This window comes from Stegodyphus dumicola, chromosome 6 (genome assembly GCF_044657685.1).
Source record: "Stegodyphus dumicola isolate Sdum_Otavi_A_Nest chromosome 6, ASM4465768v1".
NCBI classification, from domain to species: domain Eukaryota; kingdom Metazoa; phylum Arthropoda; class Arachnida; order Araneae; family Eresidae; genus Stegodyphus; species Stegodyphus dumicola.
In genome coordinates, this window is record NC_140773.1 from 11,600,943 (window position 1) to 11,628,346 (window position 27,404).

At 33.2% G+C, this 27,404-nt stretch overlaps 1 protein-coding gene across 1 annotated transcript in view; it reads left to right on the plus strand.

Annotated features, from left to right (window-relative positions):
- LOC118186352 (histone-lysine N-methyltransferase MECOM-like) overlaps positions 1–27,404 on the plus strand; it is a 523,759-nt gene that overhangs the window by 76,696 nt on the left and 419,659 nt on the right. The window contains exon 2 of the mRNA XM_085818114.1: positions 17,701–17,981. Within this exon, the coding sequence (XP_085674240.1) occupies positions 17,701–17,981 (281 nt within the window). The remainder of the gene's footprint in view (positions 1–17,700; positions 17,982–27,404) is intronic.

Below are 27,404 nucleotides of genomic sequence, written 5' to 3' on the forward strand. Positions count from 1 at the left end.
ATAATATCTAGAACAGCGGTCATTTCGTATGACTGCGGGCTTCCTAGTAGTGTATAATAAGCATCGGTATTGTAGAGCTGCTTTCAGACGAAGGTATAAAGGGAATAAATGGTTTAAGCCGAGCTGCGTTGCCACGCAACCAGTCTGTGCTTCGTCACAAAATCTGGTTTAGGGCTTTGGCAAAGTTCGAAGTTTTCAACTTTATGCCGACTTGGGATAAGCGTCGACCAATCAGAGCGAACGCGCGAAACCTGAATGGGAAAACAAAGCGGGAGAGCTGTAGACACATCCACGCATGCGCAAATTTAGCTTCTCTAAGTGGGTGCGGCTTAGACCTTGTGTCGCAGGTCTGAACGAATCCGCGCATTTTTATTCCTTGTGACTCTGTGACATTTGCGTCACCGTCTGAACGCAGCTAAGAATCCGCAATCCTTCTGTCTTCCAATATGAGCCCTTTTATACTAATGTTTTTCTGGACAGTTGAGGGATCCGGGTTATAACCGAACAGTTAGTGAAAGCCGCCTTGGTGTCCGGACCCTGCTTTCACCTGTTACTTTAGTTGCATCGCCCCAAGCGATGGTTGATTTGTATGAACACGAGAAGTGCATTTATATTCTAAGTTCTGTTAAATAAAATGGTTGTTTGAAACCTTTTAAGTCTCTGTAGTTGTTTCAAACACAGCGATGATTCCCACTACGTCTGTAGAATTTGCATCTAGTTTCCGCTTCCAAGTCAGGCTTTTGCATACATAAATGGTTAACCCTTTCCGGCACGCTACCTTTTAAAGTCGGAGTTTTTATATAAAAAAAAAAAAAAAAAAAAAAAAGGTAGGCAGTCTAATTAGGCCTAGAGGAGTACACAAGTAAAATTTTGTGAAGGTAACACTTATCGTTTTAATTCCGTGGGTGTGCCCAAAGTGGCACACTGGTTGAATAGAGCTTCGAAAAGAGTGCTGAAACGAGCATTTTTTGTCAATGAACTGACCGATGAGATGCTCAGAAACGAAGAATACAGACTCTCAGTTGTCCTAGATTATCGGTGAGCTCGGTCTGGGCACACCTAAGGTTCGCCGTTTGATTTTAGGCAAGATTTCAAGGTAAAAATTTAAAGCTAATATAGAATAAGGAGATTAGCATACAGCCAAAAAAAATAACATAGAAATTTCTTTTTAAACAATTCCTTTTATACCCCAAAAAAATCTGGAAGATTTCTTTGAAAAATGAGGGTCTTAAAAAACTAAACATGGCTAAAATATATGGACTGGTTTGTATTGAGCTGCCATCTACTATAAATAAAGAAGGTTCAGAGTAACCTATAGTAACCTATAAATCCTTTTACATTCAATTTTTCTGTGCGTACAGAAGGAAAATTTTAGGTGTGTCCAGACCGGAGACACTGTGCCGCAAAGGGTTAAACGAATTCGTACGGAAAGCAAAGTAGAATCAAAAGTAAATTTGTTTATTCCCCTAAAGCTGATCACTACTCATTCCATATCTTTGTTTGCGATGCATTAAAATAACCATTTTTTATCCTATTATGCTATAGAGCATTATTTCTACGAATGCATTCTGAGTCTTCATGATATTTTCTAATAATACATGCGGAGTGTTAACGGGTATATTATCGTACCTGTCAGAGCTTTGACATTTGTTTAGCATAATGAAAGTTGTCCTGGTACACATTGCGTCTAAAAAACGGAAGGTGCGTCACATGAGTTCCAGCTGTCGCTTCCTCTCATCTCAGATACAAGGAAAAAAAAAAGAAAAGAAGGTTTTGAAGATAACGCGTGAAATAATTACTGAAGTTGTGTTCACTCTGATAATATGGGAGGAAATCGCGCCCACAACTGCTTTTCAAACAATGTCAACGGAAACGAATCGCTCTATATGACACCTCATCGGCACACTTGTGGCCTATGATTTCTTCCAGGAAATACAAGCATTAATATACTTCAATTGCTGATAATTAAAATCGAAGGTGTATCTTCTCCATGACGAACATTCTTATATGTTTGTAAATTGTGCATTTTTTGCTTTAAAGTGATTGAATTATGTTGTTCTTATCATCCGGTTAAGATTTTTAGGCCTTCAGTAAATCTGCATGCAATAGCTGTAGAATTATCAACAATTTAAATATATATATATTCTTTGTTTGTAGACGAGTAAGCGACATGTCGCTATGTCTAAGTAGACGCAAAACTGAAAAAAGGTGTAAAAGGCTCTTTTATTTAAAACTAAGTAAGCTGAATAGAAGCCTTAACTGGTGCTTACAAATAAGCCATCATTTATGACATGAACTTTAAATAAAATTTTAAATTAAAGCTAAATTTAATTTTAAATTAAAACTGAATCTAAAAATTTATTAGCCAAAGTCTAGGCAGAGAAATTTAAATACGGAAGTTGGCTCTTAAGCGTGCACTGGCATGACAGCACTATCGGCATGAATAAAGCAGTGCCATAGACAGAGGAAAGCTTATCTTAGAATAAGAACTAATTACGTGGCCTTCAAGAAGGCAGAACACGCTACGACTAAATTTTGAGAGATAATTCTTTAAAAGTTACTTATGCGACTTTTACAAAGCTTGGCAGTTTGGCATAATTTGACTCGTAGAATCGAAATATGGGGAAAAAATGTCGTGTCATTTCAGAAAAAGGTCCGATTTTGTGCCAAAATACCTATATTAAAACAATGCTATATATAAATATAATACATATCCTAAGTCGCGGTTTCGAGACATAAAAACGCAAGTTCCATTTGGTCAATTGCTCCAGTAGAACGGGAGATATAGAACTGTCTCTATCACTCTTTTTTTTGGAGGGGGGGAGCACCGTGTACGTGTAGAAATCAAATTTTTGCACGCTCATCTTTTCCTTATTTTAACGCCGCACCCGTGAATTTCGAACTTGTTTTTTGTATTAATTGTACGTGTTATACACCAGAATATGCGGTTTTTACTTCCTTGTACGAAGTAAAAATACAGTATTGTAATCGCGAAAAGTTTCAGGCAGCATATTTCAACGAAAATATCCATTTTGACCGTACGTACGAATCCACGTACGAATGTACGACCGTACGTACGAATCCGTACGAAATATCCATTCGTACGTACTTGTGTACGTACGTATCTCGCATAACTCAAAAACGAGTAGCCTCAGAACGTTGAAATTTTGTATATAGGACTGCTATAACATGTAGATGTGCACCTCGTATTTTGGTTGCAATCGGCCGCACCAAACGTATATAAATATATTTATATATATATCCACTCTGTTACCCGGCTCAGTGATCTCAGTTTCTTTACCCTTATATGTTTGTAAATTGTACATTTTTTGCTTTAAAAATGATTGTATTATGTTGATTTTATCTTCCGGTTAAGGTCTTTATCCCTTTAGCAAATCTGTGTGCAATATTTTTAGAATTATCAACAACTTTAAAGTTTAAAGTGCCGCTAAGCCTTTTTTTTTTTTATGGCGGCCATTGATGTTTACATTTGAAACAGGAGACTAGTGGATTTGTTGCCAATCTAGAGAAACTTAGCTTCGCAACAACAAAGATAACGCATTCATTTATTATTGCCAATTAAATCATGCTTATTCCTTTCTGGAATTTTTTCGAGGAAATAAATGTTTGAAATTCACTTCGTAATTTTTAATATAGATATTTTGAGTTTTTATGTATTTTTGCCTTCTCGCGGAGTGGGAACTGAATGAATTGAATGAGAAAAACTCAATCGTCTGTGAAAAACTGTTTCTTTTTTGTTTTGTTTGCTTAATTTCTTTTATACATCATTCTAGCTTTATTATAGTATTTGAATAGAACATGTGGCAACGATTAGATAATTCTTTTCTTTAAATGATATAAATTTTGTGCATTATGAGTTATAATATGAACGAAATATATACGTTATCTGTTATATAATTATTAATACTGTTAAGTGAATCTAGCGCCGGAGTGTCGCTATGGTAAACAAATGCTAGAGTGAATTTGAAAGAATGCATTTATTCTATTGTGTTTTATGCGCTGTCGACGAAGTAGATTTAATTCAATCCAATCAATTTAAATGAAATTCACGAAGAAAATGCGTATAATTTAATATTCCGTACAAGGAAGTCATGTGGTGTACACATCAGATTTTTTTAAAATAACTTTACTTCACTTCAGCACTTTATCGAGGCAAATCTAGCCCGGAATAAAGTTCTATACTAAAACAAGAACGATTGTGAAGCAAGAACTTTTAAATCTAGCGGTGAATCAAACTCTCTTTACCCATTTACGATCGTATCATGCTGTCATCGAAAATGTTGTTGCGGTTTGTGGTTATCAGAGTGGAATAAACAGAAAAAAAGCATTGAGTACCCAAAGCCAAAATGGAGGCGCATGCAGTTGAATGATATAAGCAAACATGGAACAGATGGGCACGTGTAACAAGTTCAATTATCATGTCGCTTTTGTTTGATGTCTTCAGCGAGTGGTGTTTGTAGATGCACTCGAGAAGCTCTCGTTGGAAATTTTTAACATCGAGCAAAAAAGGATATCTTTAAAATAATCTGTCTTCATATAAACCATAGCCACATGGTATAAAGGTTGCAGAAGTAAAAAGTCAGACGTGGACTTGTGTCTTCCTTCACGGCCTATTTAAATTATAGAAATTTTTTGGTGCCCTTCGTTTTAAGTTTATTTCCTCGAATTTCGTTAGAGGTATATTTATTTTTCTCATGAATCAATTCAGTTCTCACTTCGCAGCAAAGCAAAAATACAAAGAAGTCGAAATATTTTCATTAAAAATTGTAAAATGTTGAAAAACTTAAAACACCAAATACAGTTAAAAAAAAATTTTTTTTTTTCGATTAAAATTAGATTTTCTATAGGAAAACATGCAATACATGTGTTTTTTTTTAAAATTAACCTACTTCTTAATAATGAATGTATTCATTTTATTTTGTAATAATATATCGAATTAAAATCATTTATAATATATTTAATTGATACAAATTATAATATTTTCAAGGGATAGCTTTTATGAACATCTGAATTCTGGAGGTATTAAAAAAAGTATTATATTTTGACATGCAAGTTTTATTTTTAACATTATGATAATGATTTCGTGCAATGCAGACTTATTTTAATAGACTGTATGTTACTAGATATTTGTATTGAAATAAATTAGTATCGTTTTTGCATAATGAAAACCGAACGAGCGCCAAACGGTATATTGGGCGAGAGAGGATTCTATCTACGTTATCTCTACATCTGTAGAGATAAAAAAAAAAAAAAAAAAAAACTTTGTACTTTCGTGGTACTTGAGCTTTGTTCTTTTTCAGCCATGTTACCTTCTTTTATATAATGTACTCCTGATAATATGGCGTAATAGGTAAGCCTGAAGGTATTTAAAACTTGTAAATGAATCACTTGTGAGTTCTTTATTTAACACTTCAATTTAAATGTTTGTGAAGACTATTAAATTTGATTTGTGTTCTATTTGAGCCAAGCAAACTTTCTAACTTGTTAAATAAAGGTTTCATAGTTATTCAAACTTATGATTCTTTTATACAGAGGCTGTTCACACATTTTTTAGACGATGTATATTGTATTCACAAAACTAAATTACATAAAATTCTTGTGTTTTCAATGTTCTATTTGACATCCCTTTTTCTGAACTATCCTTCGACGTCGCAATTTCCAGGACAATAATGCCATTTGAAGTGGCAGAAGAGGTATTCTATCCCATTCCTCCCGAACAGCTTTCCAGAGTCCTGTTAGGGTTTTGGGACAACGTTTGGATAATGCAGTTTTTAAAAGTCCGAAAGCACAAAAATCCATAGGTGACACATCGGGAGATTTAGTAGGGATATCAGTGAAGGGTATGGCCTTGATACCAGTTTTTTGTTCCATTTCTTTTAGGAAATTTACAGTGGATTTTGATGTGTGACTGCTAGCTTTGTCTTGATGGAGTCTCACAGATGAATGGCACTGTGGGTAAAGCGATGCTATTTCATTTAGAAAAATTGGCGATAAAATATGTTCCTGATAGTATTTGGAGTTAATCTTGACATTTTTTTGCCCTCTCTTTATTATTAACTTGCCATTATAAGAAAAACCAGCAACAATCATGAATCGCTTAGAAAAACTTTCGATTCTTTGAACCATGTACTTAATTTTTTTCCTCCCCTTTTATGATAATAAATGGTTCTTTTTTTGTTACAATCATTTAAATACACCCATGCTTCATCTATTGTGACAATTGTTTTCTATTTTTCTTTGGATAAGTGTTTCTCATATAGAATTCTGCAGCGTGTCCTGCGTTGAGCGATATACTTTGGAAGAAGACGATGCACATTGCGTTTTTTCGCTTTCTTAAGATTTAAATCAACGTTTATCATTTTGTTTACAGTGGACACCGAGAATTTTAATGATTTTACAACTGTCCTTCGACTAGGGGGATTTTCTTTTAACATTAAACAACGTAACTTTGCAATATTCGAAGATGTCCGTTTTTTCCTTGGATACTTGTTTGGAATTTTTGTCCCACTTGAGGCTCCAATTTGACGTTTTTTTAATTTCTTGTTGATGATATTACCTATCGACGCTTTAGATATCACAAAACCATGACTCTCACATCGTTTTTGGATAACGGAGTATGCATATTTCTTTTCGGAAAGAGCGTAAATGTAGCCTTCGAACCACTGCTTTGTTAAATTCGCCATTTTGAATAAAAATATACTTTCAAGTCCCAGATGATAATTTTGACTTTTAAAAACATAGTACAATTGCAATTACTTCTTTTACAGCAAACGATTTTTTATTACCGCTAAAATGTGCGAACAGCCTCTGCAAAACTGTTCTTGATAGAGGCCAGTGTACTTAAACGCTTTAACTGTGTTAAATGCACGACATAATAATTTGCAAATATGTGTGAAAGACATCGTAAGAAAACGGCTGAAACTGTTATGTTCTTTTGCTTCATTTCCAAGTACAAAACTTTTTGTGTAACCTTGTAGAGTCATTAGGTTATTTTAAGCAGGAGATGTGAAAAATTAGCAATGTCCTCACCAGGACTCGAACCTGGACCTCTGAACCTCGAACCTGGACCAGGACCCGAAGGCATGCAGAAAGAAGGGAAAAATACCTTATCAATTCCCTATTTTAAAGGGCGGCTGAGGATTAGGGCATCCTATCGCCAAATCTTGGTTGTGAAGAATCATCATTCACCACTCTTTAGTTCGGGCGCCACTGTAGATTTAGTAGATTTTTATGAAGCAGAAAACGTGAAAAATGAGCAATGCCCTCGCCTGGACCTGAATCTGGGCCTCTCAGATATGCGCCGAGTGTGCGAACCGTTACAACACGAAGGCATGCTACAAGCTGGTTATATATTCACAGAAGCATGTACGTGAGCATGCAAATCATACATTTATTTATAATGTAAGAAACCTCACGCATTACAAATATAATGTCACAAATATTTTAATCATTTGCGATGCCTCACAGTACTACTGTTATGTCTTTGAGCATTATTAACTGAACATATGAAATGAGCATTGCTATTATAATATCAAAATAAAAGAAATCTGATGTGTACACCGCATGACCTCCTTGTACGGAATATTAAGTTATACTCACTTTTTCTTGCATTTCATTTAAACTTATTGGATTGAAGTAAATCTACTTCGCCGACAGCGCATAAACCACAATAAAATTAAATGCATTCTTTAAAATTCACTCTATTTGTTTACCATTGCGACACTCTGGCGCTAGGTTCACTTAACAGTATTATATTTTGTTCACATTGTAACTCAGAATGCACAAAATTGATATCATTTAAAGAATTATCTAATCGTTTCCACATGTTTTATTCAAATACTATAATAAAGCTAGAACGATGTATAAAAGAAATTAAGCAAACAAAACAAAACAGAAACAGTTTTCCACAGACGATTGTGTATTTCTCATTCAATTAATTCAGTTCTCACTTCGCGACAAGGCAAAAATACATAAAAACTCAATATATCTATATTAAAAATTACGAAGTAAATCTTAAACACTCATTTCCTCTAAAAAATTCCCGAAAGGATTAAGCATGATTTAATTTGCAATAATAAATGAAGGTGTTATCTTTGTTGTTGCGAAGCTAAGTTTCTCTAGATTGGCAACAAATCCACTAGTCTCCTGTTTCAAATGTAAACATCAATGGCCGCCATTAAAAACAGGCTTAGCGGCAATTAAACAACTTTAAAATTGCTGATAATTCTAAAAATATTGCACACAGATTTACTAAAGGCATAAAATCCTTAACCGGAAGATAATAACAACATATTTCAATCACTTTTCGCGATTACAATACTTCCTTTTTACTTCGTGCAAGGAAGTTAAAAAAAAAAAAAAAAAAAAAAAAAAAAAAAACTTTGGTAAATTTTTCAGCATATGGGGATTTTAAGAGAACGGAGCATACTTTAAGCAAAAAATGTACAATTTACAAACATATAAGAGTAAAGAAACTGAGATCACTGAACCGGGTAACAGAGTGGATATACATATAAATATATTTATATAGGTTTGGTGCGACCGATCGCAACCAAAATACGAGGTGCACATCTACATGTTATAGCAGTCCTATATACAAAATTTCAACGTTCTGAGGCTACTCGTTTTTGAGTTATGCGAGATACGTACGTACGTACGGTCGTATGGACGCCGGGAAAAATTCTCTTCAGAATTCATTTTAAAGCAGTTTTATAATTTTTTTGGAGGAAAAGAGTCTTTTATTCTGTCCTTACGTACAGATATCACACAAAAACATCGTTAAATTGCATTCGATAGCGGTCAAAATGGATATTTTCGTTGAAATATGCTGCCTGAAACTTTTCGCGATTACAATACTTCCTTCTTACTTCGTGCAAGGAAGTTAAAAAAAAAAAAAAAAAAAAAAAAAAAAAAAAAAAACTTTGGTAAATTTTTCAGCATATGGGGATTTTAAGAGAACGGAGCATACTTTAAGCAAAACAATCAACTCGATAAGACTTCAAAACATTAAATTCTTATCTAGACCGCAAAGCTGAATCAGCCGTGTAAAAATATCCAATGAAAAAAAGAAAAAAAAAAACGAATAAAAAAAATTTGCAGCAACTTCGGCGACAAGCAGTCTGAGGATATCAACAGGCTTAGCGTTTGAGGGCGCAAAAGAGATCATAAACCCATTTCTTGCCTGTTGCACAGATAGTGAGGGAGTGTCCTCTTCTTCTTCCCCACACACCTGCGTGTTGTATCGGCGTCGGCGCTTTGATCTCTGCAAACAGCGGATCTTTTGAAGAGTCACGGACTGCCAGGGCCACCCTAACGTCCGCTTCTAGAGAAAAGCTGCCCATCCTGAAATTGAAGCAGCGTCAGTTCTTCAAATGCCAAGGTCGCTGAAGTAAAAGATGTGTGCGTCACAATGCGTGTGATTTAACCGCAATCAAAAACGTAAATAATTCGCATTGGTTCTTGAGATTAAATTGTGCTGGTTAGCTAAGTTCTTTAAGAAATGAGGATTTGAAAATTCTAGCAGCGTTCTTCAGTATACATTACATTATATTTAATGATGGAAAACAAGTAATATATATGTATTAATAAAATTCCATACTCAAGAATACACTTAAAATTCTAACTGTATGTTCTTTTCATTTTTAATGGCGACTTTCTCTTATTTGAAAGTACGTGGAATTAAATCTACAGCCCCATAGTCAAGTTGTGTTTCCCATATTTGTAATAATACAATTCTATAGTCAAGAATACACTTTAAATCCCTTGTGATGTACCAGCTTTAGTCGTAGCTTAAATTATCAGACGATAAGTTTAAAAAAAACAGGATCCATTTATTATTATTCAGGAGAAATAGCAGTTACAAAATCAGATATCCGGAGTAAATAAAAAGAATTACTAATAACTTTTTGTATGAAGTTTACTGCATCGTGACATTTAAGAAAAAGCCCCGATATTCCTTTTGCGAGTCTTTTTATAGCCTCTGGAAAGGCGGAGCTTCCAACAAATGACGTCAGTCTTGTCAGCCAATCCAGTCCGCTTTAAATATCTCGAGAACATTCTAAAACTGTACATGTAGAAAAGGCGGGGAAAACAACTTGACTACGGGGCTGTGGATTTAATTCCACGTACTTTCAAATAAGAGAACGTCGCCATTAAAAATGAAAAGAACATACAGTTAGAATTTTAAGTGTATTCTTGACTATGGAATTTTATTGTTACATATATATATTTTACAGTTCCTACTTAGGTCAACAAAGAAAAATTTTATTTTAGTTAATTTTTATTAAAATTTTTTCGTTTCTAATTTATGAAGCTGATGGTGGTCTATAATTTCTTATTCTATCTATCTCTTGTAGCGCTTCGTCTTTGCAAGGAACCTTTTCAGTGAGTTTCGAGCAGTCCAGTTCTTCAATTAATATTCCATCTAATGATTTCACACGACTCAAGGCAAAATATGCTTGAGTGGCTGCGAAAAGTCGTCCTAGATATATTACTGCGTAATCTACAGTGGCTACAGTAGATATAGATTACATATATTCGTCCTAGATATATTACTGCATAATCTACAGTGCTTCGCAACTTACTTTGCGAAGTAACGGGACATTAAACCCGCTTCACACAACTGTATAAAACTACAATTCTTTAATTCCATACACTTTTAAAGTCTTTAGAACTCTGTCTTACTGTTGCCACTTATTTTTGTTAAATATTACAATCCCGTCATGTACTATTATTTATAAGTTGTTATACAATGAGATACATTCCGCAAAAGAAGAAGAGGAAGAATGACCTTGCTTGTTTGCATTAGCTGTACATAAGTCACGTGATCGCTGAGGTCATCTGCATTGTTTGTTTACAAAAGGTATGTATAAGTCACGTGATCAATGAGGTCATCGGAATGTATTTCATTAATTTTTACAGTAGGCGAGAATTCGTCGTTATTTGTAAGTCTTATATTAAAAAAAAAAAAAAAAAAAAAAAACAGCATATCTTTAGTTCCGATATACAGGAATAAATAAATAGGAATTGACTTTAATATGTGAAAAAACTGTATTAACATCTAGTGTCATCCACTACAGGTTTTAAAAAAATGCATTTGAACTTGAGTGGATGAATAAACAGCATTTTATTAACGACTGAAAATTTGAACAAGATATAGGATTTGAAATTATTATAAGATTTGAAATTGTTAAGACAAAACATTATGGTCCTGTATTATTTTTAAAGGAATTAAATAATGAGGAATCTGCATGTATGGACAGATGTTTCCACGCATTGTGAAAAAACGAAGGTACCTAGAGCTGTGAGATTTTGAATAACGTAGTCTTCCACCCGAACATGTGCACGTTGTTATCCCGAATTTTGAATTTCGAATTTGTTTTATAATTTATTTCATATTTTGTAAGCCTGTAATGAATTGTTGATTGACACACTCGACGATTTGAAAGCGAGCAGTGGGAACACTGTTCAAAATAAAATATTTTTATCTTCAGAGCGCAAAACCATTGCCATTCGAAAAAACTCAAGATATATTTTTTTCAATTTTAATAAACAAACTCGGTTATATGAAAGAAATGTGTTACCGAGGTCGGAAATAAAATATTTTTATTTTCCACGCGTCAGCATGTTGCCATTCAGTGAATCATAAGATATTTCCCGATTTAATCTGGAAGGTTACTAGGTGCTACTCATCGAAAAGTAGTGCTAATAAACTCTAGCTGTATTGATTGAAAGCTTTATAGACTTTTTCTTTTTTGAAAACTATATAAATATACTATAAATATTTATTATATATTTGTTATATTTTATATAGTTTTATATAAACTAAATAAAATAGTTTCTATCTTTATAGAAATTGTAGAAATTGTAGAAATTTTGAAAAATTGACAAATTGTAGAAATTTTGAAAAATTGACAATTGTTGAAAATTGACAAATTGTAGAAACTATTTATAAAATAGTTTCTACAATTTGTCAGTACAAATAATAGTACAAGGTTACGGAGATGAAAATATTTTAGAATTTTATCATCTGTTAAGTTTATCTCCTATATTAGAAACACGATTTCCTATTAATAAGGTACCGATACTAATGAGTATTTTATGCTTTGCGTTTAGATACTAATGCTATGTGTAGGGTTGTTTAAATCGAAGGACTGTGGAATGAAGGATTACGTCCTTTTCCAATTTTAAGCCGTAGGAACGGCCACTTAAAATTTCACTTATAGTTTTATTATCGATTCTGCAAGTTTCCCAAATGCGTATTAAATGTTATCGAATAAACTTCAAGAAAATAGGATAGTTGTCGTTGGATGGTCAGATTTGAAGGAAAAATTCGAAATGTCTGTGAAATGACTGATCAAGATTTTGTGATAGTGCTGGGAAATAACTGTCACGTGCGCTGAAGTTGGTTGAGGAAGTGAATTTATGCCGTTGGCGAGATCCGGTCCCGTTGTCAATTTCCGCAAATATAACGCAAAGTTAAGTCAGAGTGTTGGATAAAGAGTACAATCGCCGATGTCGATATTTGCAGAGGGCGATATCGGAAATACCTCAAGGAAGATAATTGCTTTTGGAAAAGTGAATGATAAGATAGTTTGAAGTCAAAAGCAACCAAAAAAGAGTTTATTAGCACTACTTTTCGATGAGTTTATTTATAAGAATTTGCGTATATAATTTTTCACATCAGAATCTATGTTTTTCCCAAAATTTATTTTCAAGATTAAACCTAAGGAATTAAGTGATTATCCTTAACAAATTTAATATTGAAAATTATTTAATGTTGCGTGCATTTGCCAATAATTAGAGCTCAAATTCTATGTACCTTTGAAACACTGATTTTATTTAAAAGAATATGAAATGGTTAAATATCAAAAATAAGGAGGCCCGCCAGTGGGCGAGCTTAGTCGCTGAACACTGGTTGTTCGGTTCGGGGCTCTAGTGCCGGAGAACGGGCTGGCTGCAAAGTCCACCACGAAGGCATCACTTCCCTTAGGCTGATAGCCCTCGAGTGCTTTGCCATAATTAAATAAACGAAATCAAACCAATGAAAAATAAGGAACATTATTTAATAGATAATATTAATTAAAAAATTTCTGAAGTAATTAAAGAAAAATTTTAAACTTTCAGATCCGTAAAATGGGTTTGTTTGTTTGATTATGGTAAAGCACTCGAGGGCTATTTGCCTAAGCGGAGGGATGTTTTCGTGAAGGACTTCCTAAGGAAAAACGGCTCGCATGTAAGTTACACATGGGGAAAACCACAAAAACATACATTTAAGGTTTATTTAATTTAAGCAATTAAGTAAGGGAAGAAAGTTATCATCATATAAATTAGGGAGTTTATTTTTCTGTGCCTGCCGAGAGTTGTTAAATTTGTTTTCAATGAAAAATACGTCTACTTAGAAAACCTACAATTGCTGTAATTTTTAGAGAAGAAATTCGGTGGTTATTATTTCATTTTCACACAATGAAATTTTTTAACATAAATCAGAAAAACTGTGCATGATTCTCGTACTTAAAGGCGGAAGAGTGGGGTTTTAAAGATAGTTAAAGCATGTAATTTCGTAAAAAATTCAGAAATACTGAAGGAATACTACTATAAAACAATTTTGTATGAATACCAGTATTTAAAAAAAAATAATATAAATTAAATTATCAAGAAAAGGAGTCGAAAAATGAAAAACTAAAGAAATATTAAACATTCTTAACTTTAGACACTTAAGAATATATTGAGTTCAATACATCTTAATCGAAATCAATAATAACATAGGCTTTAATAATAATATTTGGTCTCTTGTAGAAAAAAATTTCGACACTTAATTTTTATTTATCAAATCAACATTTAATCATTTTCACAAAGTATTAAAGATGCTGCAGAATTTAATAAATGGAAAAGTACAAACTTTGGGCTTTATTTTTATTTTATTTATTTATTTACGTATTCCAATTCATACACCTTAAACCCCTTATGATCTTCGAATATGTGACTGTTGCAAGAATTGGGATATTTTATTTATTTTAAAAGCAATTACTTCCAACTTTTTACAGCTGACTACATATTATAGCTGCTATGGGAACTAGTAACCAGAAAGTTTCTATTGCCACAAATATTTTTGTAATTTAGTCCGCTTTGTGACAAAATTTTTCGTCATGTTTCCACCTTGCGCGCATATTTTAAAAATGGCTAATGGTACATATTTGAAATTTGATGGAATTCTTTATATAGACATTATATTCTAACTGAACCCAAAATCTGATGAATATTTTAATATTTAAAAAATTTATGCTCGAAAACATAACAGATTTTTTTAACAAAATACATTTTATAAACTCAACTCCAAATAAAATTAAAATTTAACATGAAATTCTTAGAATTTTGGGTTCACAGTAGTTTCCTAATGTTATAAAAGTTATGTATTAAATATGTAATTAAATTATGCAATAGGATATTTTAAACTGTGCGCGCAAGGTGGAAACATGCCGAAAAAGTTTGTCACAAAGCGGATTAAATTATAAAAATATTTGTGGCAACACAAACTGTCTGATTACTATTTCCGAAAGCAGCTATATTATGTAGTCAGCTGTAAAAAGTTGTAAAAGTAATTGCTTTTAAAATAAATAAGTTATCCCAACTCTCGCAACAGTCACGTATTCGAAGATCTTATGGGTTTTAAGGTGTATGAGTCCCCTTAAATATGATTTTAAAATTTAAAAAAACATATAATACTTTTCTCGTAAAGTTATGCCTAGATTGAACAAATGTGCTATGTTAACTGGGATAACACTTTCTAATCCAAATTCGGCACATTATTTGTTTACGTTGCGTTGCCCCATAATACTTACTGGCAGAAATTAATATGATAGTTAGCACGTTTTCTTTTTGGCCATATCGATTTCGCTGAATGACAGACGATTCCCAGTTTTGTGGTCTATGACACTTTTGCCACTTCAAAGGTTGCAAAGGATGTGAAGCGACGCCCCGGAAGGCCATAGGAACAAGACGAATGTGTCAACCCAAACCCGTGACTGTGCGCGTGTTTGTCTTGAATCAGCTCACTGCCATCTCCAGCCTTTAGCAACGAAGTACACACAGATAGTGCAGCTTATATTCGCAAGGGCAAAGAGGAAAGAGTTTTTTTTTTTTTTCCCTCTTCACGTGTTCCTTGGTCATACGGCAATTTTTTCAGAACTTGGTGAGTTCTAATTTGTTTACTTAACCCTTAGGGAAGCAGGCCAATCGATTGTGCTTTAACGTTTGGTTTTTATGTAAATATAAACAATAAACGTAATGGGTAATACCTGTTTTTTTGGAATGAGGAACTGTATTTTATGAAATTACGAACTGTTTTCTAGTTTAAAATAAATCCGAGGATAATTATAAATGCATCACTTAAAAATGCTTTTGATATTTTTTATATTATATTTATTTTTAATATTTAATAATAATTGTGCATTTTTTATGGATTTGTGACATGTGGCTTTAAACTAATAAAATTTGTGAATGAGTAAAACAGTATACATTTTATCCACTTATAAATTATATAGATTATTTGTAATTTTTAATAGCATTACGTGTATGTATTCGAAATATATATTTATGCGAAATTTTGCATTGTGGCTTAATTTTTCTGTTATTAATTCTTTGCAATATTTTATGAAATATTATACAAAGCTTAAAAAAAGTATCGAATTAATTTTGATTTGTTTAACCACCGAGATTCACAGCTAAGAATATTTATGGAAAAAAATTGTGTTTAAATTTATTTTTTCGAATTTTTGCAATAATACATTTGTTTCAATTATCACTCGAGTAAATTTATTTTTAAAATAATTTGTTTTAGTGGAAAGACAGTATGTTATTATTTAAAGTGTATTAATTAATTTTATTATTGATTTATCTTAAATGCTATTATTAAATAGATGTTTGGGAATACCTGTAATTGCTTTGAAATTTTTTTAATAGCAGAAGTTATCGAAAAAATTAAAAAGAAATAAATTAAATAAACGCTGTCATATAAGCAATGCTCTCAGAAAAATTACTTGTTGATTATTTAATAGTTTTCTATATGTTAAATTTATGAATATGAAATTTGAAATGATGCATAAGGGAAAAAGTATGTATGAACTAGGAGACACTCATAGACGAAGCATGTCAGAGAAAGAAAACAGAAATTTATTCCATGTGCAGTTGCATTTTTTTCTTTATTCAGCTTTAATTAATATGATAAATTTAATTAATACAATTAATATGATTAATATGAGCTTTAATTAATAATGTATTATTAAATACATAAACACAACAAAAAAATGTCAAATTCGAACTGCAGTTGAATTTGTCATGCAAAATGATATTATTTAAGACGGAAAAATTTTGTCAAAATTTGACTAATTCTAAGGATTTTGTCAAAATTTGACTAAGTCTAAGGTCATCGGCAGATTTAGTAGGGATATCAGTGAAGGGTATGGCCTCGATACCAGTTTTTGTTCCATTTCTTTTAGGAAATTTACAGTGGATTTTGATGTGTGACTGCTAGCTTTGTCCTGATGGAGTCTCACAGATGGATGGCACTGTCGGTAAAGCGATGGTATTTCATTCAGAAAAATTGGCGATAAAAAATATGTTCCTGATAGTATTTGGAGTTAATCTTGACATTTTTTTGCACTCTGTTTATTTTTAACTTGCCATTATAAGAAAAACCAGCAACAATCATGAATCCCTTAGAAAAACTTTCTTTCGATTCTTTGAACCATGTACTTAAATTTTTTTCTCTCCTTTTATGATAATAAAAGGCTCTTTTTTTTGTTACAATCATTTAAATACATCCATGCTTCATCTATTGTGACAACTGTTTTCCATTTTTCTTTGGATAAGTGTTTCTCGTATAGAATTCTGCAGCGTGTCCTGCGTTGAGCGATATGCTTTGGAAGAAGACGATGCACATTGCGTTTTTTCGCTTTCTTAAGATTTAAATCAACGTTTATCATTTTGTTTGTTTACAGTGGACACCGAGCATTTTAACGATTTTGCAACTGTTCTTTGACTAGGGGGTTTTTCTTTAATATTAAACAACGTACCTTTGCAATAGTCGAAGATGTCCGTTTTTTCCTTGGATACGTGTTTGGAATTTTTGTCCCACTTGAGGCTCCAATTTGACGTTTTTTCGCTTTATTGTTGATGATATTACCTATCGACGCTTTAGATATCACAAAATCATGACTCTCACATCGTTTTTGGATAACGGAGTATGCATATTTCTCTTCGGAAAGAGCGTAAATGTAGCCTTCGAACCACTGCTTTTTTAAATTCGCCAATTTGAATCAAAACAAAACTTTCAAGCCACAGACGGTAATTTTGACTTTTAAAAACATAGTACAATTGCAATGACTTCTTTTGCAGCAAACGAATTTTTATTACCGCTTACCAAAATCGTCTAAAAAATGTGCGAACAGCCTCTGTATATAGAGAGAGATTACAAGCAAATACACGTGGGAAGAAAATCTTGAAAATGTGAATCTGTAAAGCGTATATGCTTCGATGAACGGCTTTGATATTAGAATAGCTGTGCTGTTAGAATTTATTGCACCAACAGCGTAATACTCTTGTTTTGTATTAGAATTCATTTATATTTAGATTAGGTATTCCGCATGAAATTCGTTCTTATTGCAAAATTTACTCTTTCAGGTGGTGATGAAGATGATGGAGAATCCGCTGTCTTGAGCTTGGATAGCTCGTTCTTGGTGACTTCTGACTCTGAGGATAGTTTGGTCCTCCGTGACTTCGGTAGGGATATGATCACTGATCTTCAAGAGACTCCCCTGCCGAAGGAATTAGAACTTCGTGCTGGTTCTCAACCACTGGAGTACGCCCTGTGGACAAAAGTTGAGCTAAGTCGAGGAAAAAGATTTGGTCCGATTCCTGCTCAGCTCAAAGATTCCCAGCCCCCTAGCTCGGATGTATGGAGGGTAAGTAAAAGTGTCTGCCTCTTTTTTTCTGTTAAGTGTCAGAGCAGTCTACCATAAGATATCAAATACTGAATTGATTTAAAAAGTGACATAGTAAGCAGAATCACCTCAAAAACATATTTGTTTTCTTTCTTTAAATAAGATTTTAAGTTGATGTGTAGGACTTCTCCGTTAAATTTAAAATTTGCTTAAAAGGACTCATACATCTTAAAACCCATAAGATCTACGAATATGTGACTGTTGCAAGAATTGGGATAACTTATTTATTTTAAAAGCAATTACTTCCAAGTTTTTATAGCTGACAACATAATATAGCTGCTTTCTAAAATAGTAATAAGTTTGTGTTGCCCCAAATATTTTTATAATTCAATCCGCTTTGTGGCAAAAGTTTTCGTCATGTCTCCAACTTACGCGCACCTTTAAAACATTCTGTTGCATAATTTAATTCCATATTTAATATACAGCTTTTATAACACTTGGAAACTACTGTGAAGCAAAAATTCTAAGAATTTCACGTTAAATTTTTATTTTATTTGGAGTTGAGTTCATAAAATGAATTTTATTAAAAAATAACTAATATTTTCATGCATAAAATTTTATAATATTAAAATATTCATCAGATTTTGGGTTCAGTTAGAAAATAGTGCCCATATAAAGCATTCCATCAAATTTCAAGTATATACCATTAGCCATTTTTAAAATATGCGCATAAGGTGGAAACATGACGAAACATTTTGTCACAAAGCGGATTAAATTTCAAAAGTATTTGTGGCAACACAAACGTTTTGGTTACTAGTTTCCAAAGCAGCTATATGATGTAGTCAGCTGTAAAACGTTGGAAGTAACTGCTTTTAAAATAAACAAAATATTCCAATTCTTGCAACAGTCACATATTCGAAGATCATAGGGGGTTTAAGGTGTATGAGCCCCCTTAATGTACAGAGTTAAAGAAAAAATATTTCACTTATTTACTCGCCCTTTTTACGTTGTTCTAAAATAGCTATCGATTCGAAATGGATGTAGATCATTTTGATTAAAAATCAAAAATTGTTTAAAGTCTTTTTTTAAATCTTATAATTTTCAATGTCTAGCCTATTACTCAGTTTACCCGATTTGTAACATTCCATTTTAATCACCGAACAATAACACAGTCTAGGTACCCACCATTAAGGAGTTTAAAAAAATGAGCAGCATTGGAAGGGAGAGAACAAGATTTTCTAAAATTCGGCTTTCTAAAATTCAGTATTTACTCATTCAGAGCGCGTGAAAGGGTACGGGTATTGAAATTCAATTTATAGCATTGTTTTATAATTTGTGGAAACCATTCGATTGGATAAGTCTCATACCTTGCGCATATAATTGAAGGATTTTACCAAAAAACGAGACATGCAGGGTGCTCATAAAAAAAATTGCAAATTTTTTTCACTTTTACTGCTTCGAAAAAATACTGACTCTACAGTGGCACCCGAAGTAAAAAAAAAAAGTGGTGGATGATGATTCTTCAACACTAGGATGTGGCCATTGGGTCCCGTTATCCCCAGTCGCCCTTTAAAAATGTTATTTACTCCTTCCTTTCTGCATGCCTTTGTGATGTAACGGTCAGCACACTCGGCGCGTATTCGAGAGGTCCAGGTTCGAGTCCCGGGAAGAACATTTTTTGTAAACACATTTTTCACTTCTCCTGCTTCGAAACCTAATGACTCTACAATTGCATGTTTTTGTAGATACATGTAAATTCTGGAAAGAAATTTATTGTGTCTCTGAATGTTTGCATATGCTTTATTTAGTTCTAATTCTTCTATCTACTTATACAAAGGGTATATCAATTACGTTCACATTTCTAAAAGGTACGCAAAGTATAAATAATTGAAAACTACTGCTCTGTTGGATCAAACCGATCCAACAGAGTAGTAGTTTTGTTTAAGGCAAAGTCCGAGAGGACTGTTTGCCTGAGAGAGAGTTGCCTTCATGGAAGACTTTTTAAAGGAAACTGGCTGGTATCCACGTTACGCATAAGGAAAAATTTAAGTTGAAAATCCTTCAATGTTTTTACCTTTTTTTTTTTTTTTTTTTTTTACTGTGGAAGGCAGTTGCCTTTGATGCCTTTGAACCATTCAATTTGGCTCTCAAAATTTTTATCCTATTTTATAAATCTCTCTTTTGAAGTAAGTACTGATTCTTTGATAATGTGGAGGTAAAAGTTTCATGCCGAAGTAAACGATTCCTTTCTCCATTCTTGATCCATAAGGAAAAAAAAACCACAAAAGTGCCCATGCAGATAGAATGTTCGTCGGAATATGAGCCCGGGTCGAACTACCAGTGTTTCGCGACTTTACCGTTCAGCATCTGGTGAAAAATTGCTATTGAGTAAAAGACGCAACTTTTTAACCAAAGTGTTTTGCTTTCCTTCTACTAAATAAGAATTTTAAAGTTCGGAAATTCTCTATGTATAGTATTGGGTCAGTCTATAAATTCGTGCGCAATTTTCGTAAATTTTTAAATAATATAAAAGAAACACAATTTAATATTTAAATCAATCATATATTTTCCTCCATTATCTACAATGTCTCGCCATCTTAGAGGCAGCTTTTTTATGCCATTGCTGTAGAAAGACTCTGGTTTTGATGGGGGAAAAAAAAAAAAAAAAAAAAAAAACTTGAAGCTTCATTGTGTACATCCTGCTTAAAATTTAATTTTTAATCCCAGTAAAAAATTTTGTAATGCACGAAATAAGTGAACATCACTTGGGGCAATATCTGGGGAGTAAGCAGGATGTGGCAAAAGCTCCCAATTAAGTTCACCAATTTTTTGCAGCGTTGTTCGAGCCGTATGCGGGTTAGCGTTATCATGCTGAAACAACACTTTCTTGATATTCACCCATCGTAGGCGTTTTTTGATTCATTCTGAGTTTAGACGGCAACGTTGCTCACTATAAACTTCTGAATGAATCGTTTGATTTGGTTCTAACAGTTCAAAACGTCCTGAACGGGGTTCATCATCCATGCTGCTTTTTCCAACTTTAAATTTTTTAAACCATTTCTGGGCAGTCCTTACACTACTAGTGTGTTCACCTTGTACACTATTAATTTTTATCGCTGCAAACCTGGCAGATTCACCACACGAAAATAAAAAAATCTGATGTGTACAACACATGACTTCCTTGTACGGAATATTAAATTATACCTATTTTTCTTGCATTTCATTTAAACTTATTGGATTGAATTAAATCTACCGAGCCGACAGTGCATAAACCACAATAGAACAAATGCGTTCTTTAAAACTTACTCTATTTGTTCACCATAGCGACACTCTGGCGCTAGGTTCACTTAACAGTATTATATTTCGTTCATATTATAACTCAGAATGCACAAAATTTATATCATTTAAAGAATTATCTAATCGTTGCCACATGTTCTATTCAAATACTATAATAAAGCTAGAAAGATGTAGAAAAGAAATTAAGCAAACAAAACAAAAAAGAAACAGTTTTTCACAGACGATTGAGTACTTCTCGTTCAATTAACTCAGTTCGTACTTCGCAACAAGGCAAAAATACATAAAAAGTCAAAATATCTGTATTAAAAATTACGAAGTAAATCTTAAACACTTATTTCCTCGAAAAAATTCGAGAAAGGATTAAGCATGATTTAATTCGCAGGCGTTATCTTTGTTGTTGCGAAGATAAGTTTCTCTAGATTGGCAACAAATCCACTATTCTTCTGTTTCAAATGTAAACAAGCAATGGCGGCCATCAAAAAAATTATTAGGCTTAACGGCACTTAAACAACTTTAAAATTGTTGATAATTCTAAAAATATTGCATACAGATTTACTAAAGGCATAAAAACCTTAACCAGAAGAAAAGAACATCATAATTCAATCATTTTTAAAGCAAAAATGTGTACAATTTACAAACATATAAGAGTAAAGAAATTGAGATTACTGAGCCGGGTAACAGAGTGGATATATATAAATATATTTATATACGTTTGGTGCGGCGGATTGCAACCAAAATACGATGTGCACATCTACATGTTATAGCAGTCCTATATACAAAATTTCAACGTTCTGAGGCTACTCGTTTTTGAGTTATGCGAGATACATACGTACGTTCGTACAGACGCCACGAAAAATTCTCTTCGGAATTCATTTTAAAGCAGTTTTATAATTTTTTTGGAGGAAAAGAGTCTTTTATTCTATCGTTACGTACAGATATCACGCAAAAACGTCGTTAAATTTCGTTCGATAGCGGTCAAAATGGATATTTTCGTTGAAATATGGTGTCTGAAACTTTTCGCGATTACAATACTTCCTTTTTACTTCGTACAAGGAAATAGAAATGTATCAAAGCACGTTTGTACTGATTATCTATATTCATCTTCTACGGGTACTATAATGCGTTCAATATTTACGAAAAGTTGATGATGAACTGAGTAATACGTTAGTCAAACGATGACAAGTTTCAACAGGTTCAAAATTGTATTGTTTTATTAAATGCGTCGTGGTGAATTCCACGCATACTCTTAATGCGCAGGAACCTATGGACTGACTCGATATATATCTGTTTGTATATAGGGTATTAAGCATTCGTAGATAAAATTTCTATTTAATGACGAGTGTATACATGCATGCAGTAGTTGCAAGTATCACAAGAATGCATAGGAGAATCTTTACCTACAGTGAAAATTCGTGGCATTTGCAGATATCGGAAAAATTAAAATGCTTCCTCCAAATTTGAGTATCTTATTATATGGATTACCATTTAATTGATTATCTTTACAACATTAATTACAGTATCAAACGCTTTATTCAGCTTCTTTATTGTTTAATTCCCATTCATTCGTTTCGCTTCGTGATATTCAGTGAGCGGAAGATGTAGATGTTGCAAGAGGCTTGGCATCGATGCAGACCATTAATGCTTTGATGGAAATGGTAAGCTTTGCAATAGAGAACAATGCGATTTCGAAATGGGCAACGATATTAGTAAAACGGAGATGTGACTACACAGTTAATCATTACGACAGTGTACACCTGGCTTCCCCCCCAATTGCCGGACCGAAGTTCATATCGCCGGACCGGAATGTCTGCTGCTGCTCATCAACCACGGGGGTTTTCCGAATAAGCCGGTTGACAAGATTATGAGAAAAGGCGTGATTTATACTACTCATCCCTCGTGCGAGGGATTATGCGACAGCGGGAGATCCCGGCTTTCCGACTAATGAAGAACCATCGCAAGTACCCTGGGCTCATCTCTTCCCCTGTCACCTTATCATTCATAATACCTGGCCGGGATTTTGTGTAGGTCCGGTTTTCGAAATAATATACCTGGCAGAAAAGGCTGAAGATGCTTTCAGGTAAATTTAGGTTAGAACTTATTATTCTTGGAAGACTATATCCAGACGATAATTGGTTTTGCCACAAGCGGATAATTAACACATCCGAAAGGGTTCAGATTTTAGCGGTCGCTGAAAAGGATTTGTTAAGGTTTTTTTAACGTCTCGCTGAACTCGCATTCTACCAGTCACTCACTCCTCCCCACTTTTATTGTCTTTTTAGCTTTATTATTAAGCATAATTTTCTTTGCTCTTACGCGTATACAGAAAAATTCCAAACATTTTAACAGCAGCATAGTTTAGAATTCCCGATGCAGCGTTACGTGTTTGTCATACATTTTTCTGTTTTTAACAGTCTTTTCTCAGTTCATCGTATCAGTGTTCAGTTTTCTTACTAAAATAGCTTTACAAAGGTTTTTTTTGTCTTTTTATTATTAACGTTTTGTATGTTAACTTTATTTATTAAATATCACGTTATTCATCTTACGCCTCATAAAATTCGATTCAACTGCAAAACCGTCAAATATTCAAAAACAGCATACCTTTAAGGATTTCCGGTACAAAACCTCGTTCACTGGAAGTATTTTTTTTTTTTTTTTTTCTGTACAGTATTAACACTGCTGGCTTTGAAATAGTTGAGTTTGTTTATCAAAAATTCGTTAAAGTTTAAAAAAAAATACGAAACAGATATTAAAGCAAATATGAAGTTCAAAATTTTGGCTTCCAGGTGCCCACGTTCGGGTGGAGGACTACGTTATTCAAAACTCGATGGCTCTAGGTACCGTCGTGTTTTCAGAATGCGAGAAATACGCATACAGTCATGCAGATTCTTCATTATTTAATTTATTTAAATGTAATACAGTTTGATAATGTTCGATGGCAACAATTCTGAAAAATTATACGCCATTTATGGTGATTCTGCGCAAAATGCCGTTTCGAGAGTATGGGCTAATAATCGCTTCTTGAAATGATTCTTACGCTTCCTTAAACCCGCTCGCATACATTTGTATAACGAATTATCTAATCACACGGGACTTCAAGATTTTAATAAACAAAAAATGAATATTACATTTTACTGAATATGCTAATATGTTTATGAAGAACTATCGAATTACCTCACACGTGCTCTTTCGGTGTAAGTGGTTGACACACCCATCTCTCAAACTGGAAGATCCATAGTTCGGATCCCGTACAGGGCATAGCTGATTTTGCATGTTACCTGCTCCGAATAATCCAAATGGTCTATTAAAAATGAAGATGTGAATCGATGTTCTATCAATTTTTAAATCATTTCTATCAGTTTGTAGAAACATTAGGATTTTTTGGAAGCAAGAGAGATTGAAAAGTGAGCAAACGCCTTCGCCGGGAATCGAACCACGGACCTCTGGAATACCAGCCCAGCGTGCAGAACCACTACACCACGAAGGCACGCTAGGAAAGTGGGAAAAATACCTTATAATTTTTTAAAAGAAAAGGAAGTATTGTAGTCTCGAAAAATATCGGGTGTCATATTTCAACGAAAATATCCATTCTGACCTCTCGAATCCATCTGAATGATGTTTTATCTGTATATACGAGCAGAATAAAAGTTTCTTTCTCCCCAAACGGATTAAAAAAAAAGGATTTAAAATGGATTTAGAAGATATTTTTTCGTGATGTCTGTACGTACGTACATATGCATGTATCTCGTATAACTCAAAAACGAGTAGCTTCAAAACGTTGAAATTTCATATATATGGGACTGGTAATAGCATGTAGTTGTGCACCTCCCTTTTTGGTTGCAATCGCCGCATCCAAAGTATGGTCTGAGCGCATTTGAGACTCATTCGTAATATTATATTTAAATTTACGATTTATAAGTTGAAAAAGCGGTATAAAACCTCAAACGATTCACAGGAACGAAACGTGTGTTGGGAATCAACTGAGTTTAAAGCTTCAAAACACTTTTCCCTTCATAAAATCTGTTTGAAGCTTTTAAACAAAGGAGATAAATTTTCGAACAATTGTATAGCACTGTGTATTTTTCTATAGTCTCTTGCTGGATGTTTTTAAGATATTCTTTAATCACTTATGTTTTTCGCTTTATATCCTTCAGTGATATTGTTCGGGTTTTGTTACCATTTCACGGAGATAAAAAATTTGATGTGTGCATCACTTGACTTCCTTTTACGGAATATTAAATTATACGCATTTTTTCTTGCATTTCATTTAAACTTATTGGATTAAGTTAAATCTACTTCGCCGACAGCGCATAAACCACAATAGAATAAATGCATTCTTTAAAATTCACTCTAGTATTTGTTTACCATAGCGACACTCTGGCGCTAAATTCACTTAACAGTATTAATAATTATATGACAGATATAATAATAATTATTATATAACGGATAATATATAATAATTTTCGTTCATATTATAACTCATAATGCACAAAATTTATATCATTGAAAGAATAGAATTATCTAATCGTTGCCACATGTTCTATTCAAATACTATAATAAAGCTAGAATGATGTATAAAAGAAATTAAGCAAACAAAACAAAAAAAGAAACAGTTTTTCACAGACGATTGAGTATTTCTTATTTAATTAATTCAGTTCTCACTTTGCGAGAAGGCAAAAATGCATAAAAACTCAAAATATCTATATTAAAAATTACGAAGTAAATCTCAAACACTTATTTCCTCGAAAAAATTCCAGAAAGAATTAAGCATGATTTAATTGGCAATAATAAATGAACGCGTTATCTTTGTTGTTGCGAAGCTAAGTTTCTCTAGATTGGCAACAAATCCACTAGTCTCTGTTTCAAATGTAAACATCAATGGCCGCCATATAAAAAAAGGCTTAGCGGCACTTAGACAACTTTAAAATTGTTGATAATTCTCAAAATATTGCATACAGATTTACTAAAGGCATAAAAACCTTAACCGGAAGGTAAAAACAAAATAATACAATCATTTTTAAAGCAAAAAATGTACAATTTACAAACATATAAGAGTAAAGAAACTCAGATCACTGAGCCGGGTCACAGAGTGGATATATATATAAATATATTTATATACGTTTGGTGCGGCCGATTGCAACCAAAATACGAGGTGAACACATGTTATAGCAGTCCTATATACAAAATTTCAACGTTCTGAGGCTACTCGTTTTTGAGTTATGCGAGATACGTACGTACATACGTTCGTAAAGACGCCAAGAAAAATTCTCTTCAGAATTAATTTTAAAGCAGTTTTATAATTTTTTTGAAGGAAAAGAGTATTTTATTCTGTCCTTACGTACAGATATCACGCAAAAACATCATTAAATTGCATTCGATAGCGATCAAAATGGATATTTTTGTTGAAATATGCTGCCTGAAACTTTTCGCGATTAGAATACTTCCTTTTTACTTCGTACAAGGAAGTAAAAATAGGTTAATCTTTATATTAACCTCAAAGGAAAAGGTTCTTACTTTATATTAAAATACAGGTAACAACAGGTTTGTTTGAGTCTTAATAAAACAGATGCTACAACAGATGTACGCACAAGCATAGGAACTTTTATTTAAGGATCGTCATACAATATTTCATCACAGTCCAAATCCCAATCTGCTTCCTTGAATTTAAATCTTAAGAACAAAACTTCGTTTTACTGTTGCCACTGAATCACAAAAAAACAAACAAACAAACAAAAAAAAAAAAAAAAAAAAAAAAAAAGTCTGAAAGCTTCCAGATTTTACATATACAGCAAGACCCCGCTTAACGCTGTTTCGTTTAGCGCTGTTTCGGTTTAGCGCTCTTTTATTTCAACCCGGGGATTCCACGAAATCGCTCGCAGCACACGGGGATTCCCCGAAATATTATGCAGCGATAGGTTTCAAATACATATCCGAAAGACTGTACTTGTATTTCTAGTTTGGTGCGGTATTGTACAGACATATTTTGAAGGGGTAAATGTGGAAGATGTCGAAGAAATAATTCAAGAAGCAGCGGCTAGTCTTTCTAATGATGAGCTCAAGGAATTAACTGAACAAGAAGAAAACAAAAATGTTGACAGCAGTGATTCAGAAGAAGAGCAAAAAGAACTTTCGATGGCGTTTGTAAAAAGG